We start from the raw sequence: 1,091 nt of genomic DNA, 5'->3' as shown, positions 1-1,091 counted from the left end.
TAAAAGCTCTTTGAGATTAATATCAGCTGAAATGACGTCATAACGGCTGCTACTGAACGTTTTCGTCACAGAACTCCTCTGTGTAAGACAGCGCCCCCTGCTGTGTGAAATAAGCCCACTGGTTCTGTTCAAAAAGCCGCTCTATAAATCCATAATTAATTAAATCAGATTTATGGAAGCTTTTATTTTGAAGGCTATTGATTCTTAAAGTTCATTAAAAGAAAAGATGACACTTTAACAGAGTATTTTATCTAAAATCATATGATGTCATTTAATATTCAAAGAGTTCAGTTTTCTTATTTGTTTGGTGTCTGGTTTTCTGTGTCGTGTTCGGATTGACCTTCAGGTTCTGTTTGGGTTCGGTTTGTTCCGGGTCAGCTGATGTATGACCAGAAACAAAGAGGTTATCAGGATGGTTATCGTCTCAGAACGCGGTCCGTCTTCCAATCAGGACGTTTAAAGCGTCTGCAGAGTGAGAGGTCTGGGAGGGATGCCAGGGAGAGAGCGGGACTCGATTCAGTTTCATTTATGTAGCTCTAGTTCATAACAAACGGCGTCTCAAGGCCGAGGACCGAGGGATAAAGGCGCCAACGAGAGTCTGCCCACAGGGGGCGCTGCAGGGAGTTGGTAACCTACAAGTTCACTAACTCATCTCTGTTCTCTCAGATATCAAAGATTCCCTGATGCAGGCGCTGGCCAGCTACGTCTGTTACCCACAATCCCTCAGGGCGGTGGAGAGGATCCCAGAGGAGCAGTGAGTCTTCTTTTTTTTCTAACCAGAACCAGAACCTGTTCACAGAAAAACTCTGAAGTAAAACTGATATTTTGTTTTCTACACAAAGAGAATTTAATTTTAAGAAAGAATACAAGCAATGAGACATACAGGTGTCCTTTCAGCTCATACCTGAGATCTCCAGGTGTGCTTCACCTGTCCTGATGCAGATGATGGTTTCTGGTTTCAGGCGAGTCGCCATGATGAGGAACCTTCTGGCTCCGTATGAGCAGAGACCCTGGGCTCAGACCAACTGGATCCTGGTCAGACTCTGGAGGGTGAGCTCACACACACACACACACACACACACACACACACA

At 44.7% G+C, this 1,091-nt stretch overlaps 1 protein-coding gene across 6 annotated transcripts in view; it reads left to right on the top strand.

The window, feature by feature from the left end:
* Positions 1-1,091, top strand: part of rnf123 (ring finger protein 123) — a 46,804-nt gene that overhangs the window by 18,233 nt on the left and 27,480 nt on the right. For all 6 annotated transcript variants that reach the window (XM_016665340.1, XM_016665342.1, XM_007540903.2 and 3 more), the window contains exons 29-30: positions 667-754; positions 963-1,050. In XM_016665340.1, the coding sequence (XP_016520826.1) occupies positions 667-754; positions 963-1,050 (176 nt within the window). The remainder of the gene's footprint in view (positions 1-666; positions 755-962; positions 1,051-1,091) is intronic.

The sequence above is a fragment of the Poecilia formosa genome, unplaced genomic scaffold (assembly GCF_000485575.1).
Source record: "Poecilia formosa unplaced genomic scaffold, Poecilia_formosa-5.1.2 Scaffold572, whole genome shotgun sequence".
Classification (NCBI taxonomy): Eukaryota; Metazoa; Chordata; class Actinopteri; order Cyprinodontiformes; family Poeciliidae; genus Poecilia; species Poecilia formosa.
Note: the sequence above shows the minus strand (reverse complement) of the source record. Positions and strands in the feature narration are given on the sequence as shown.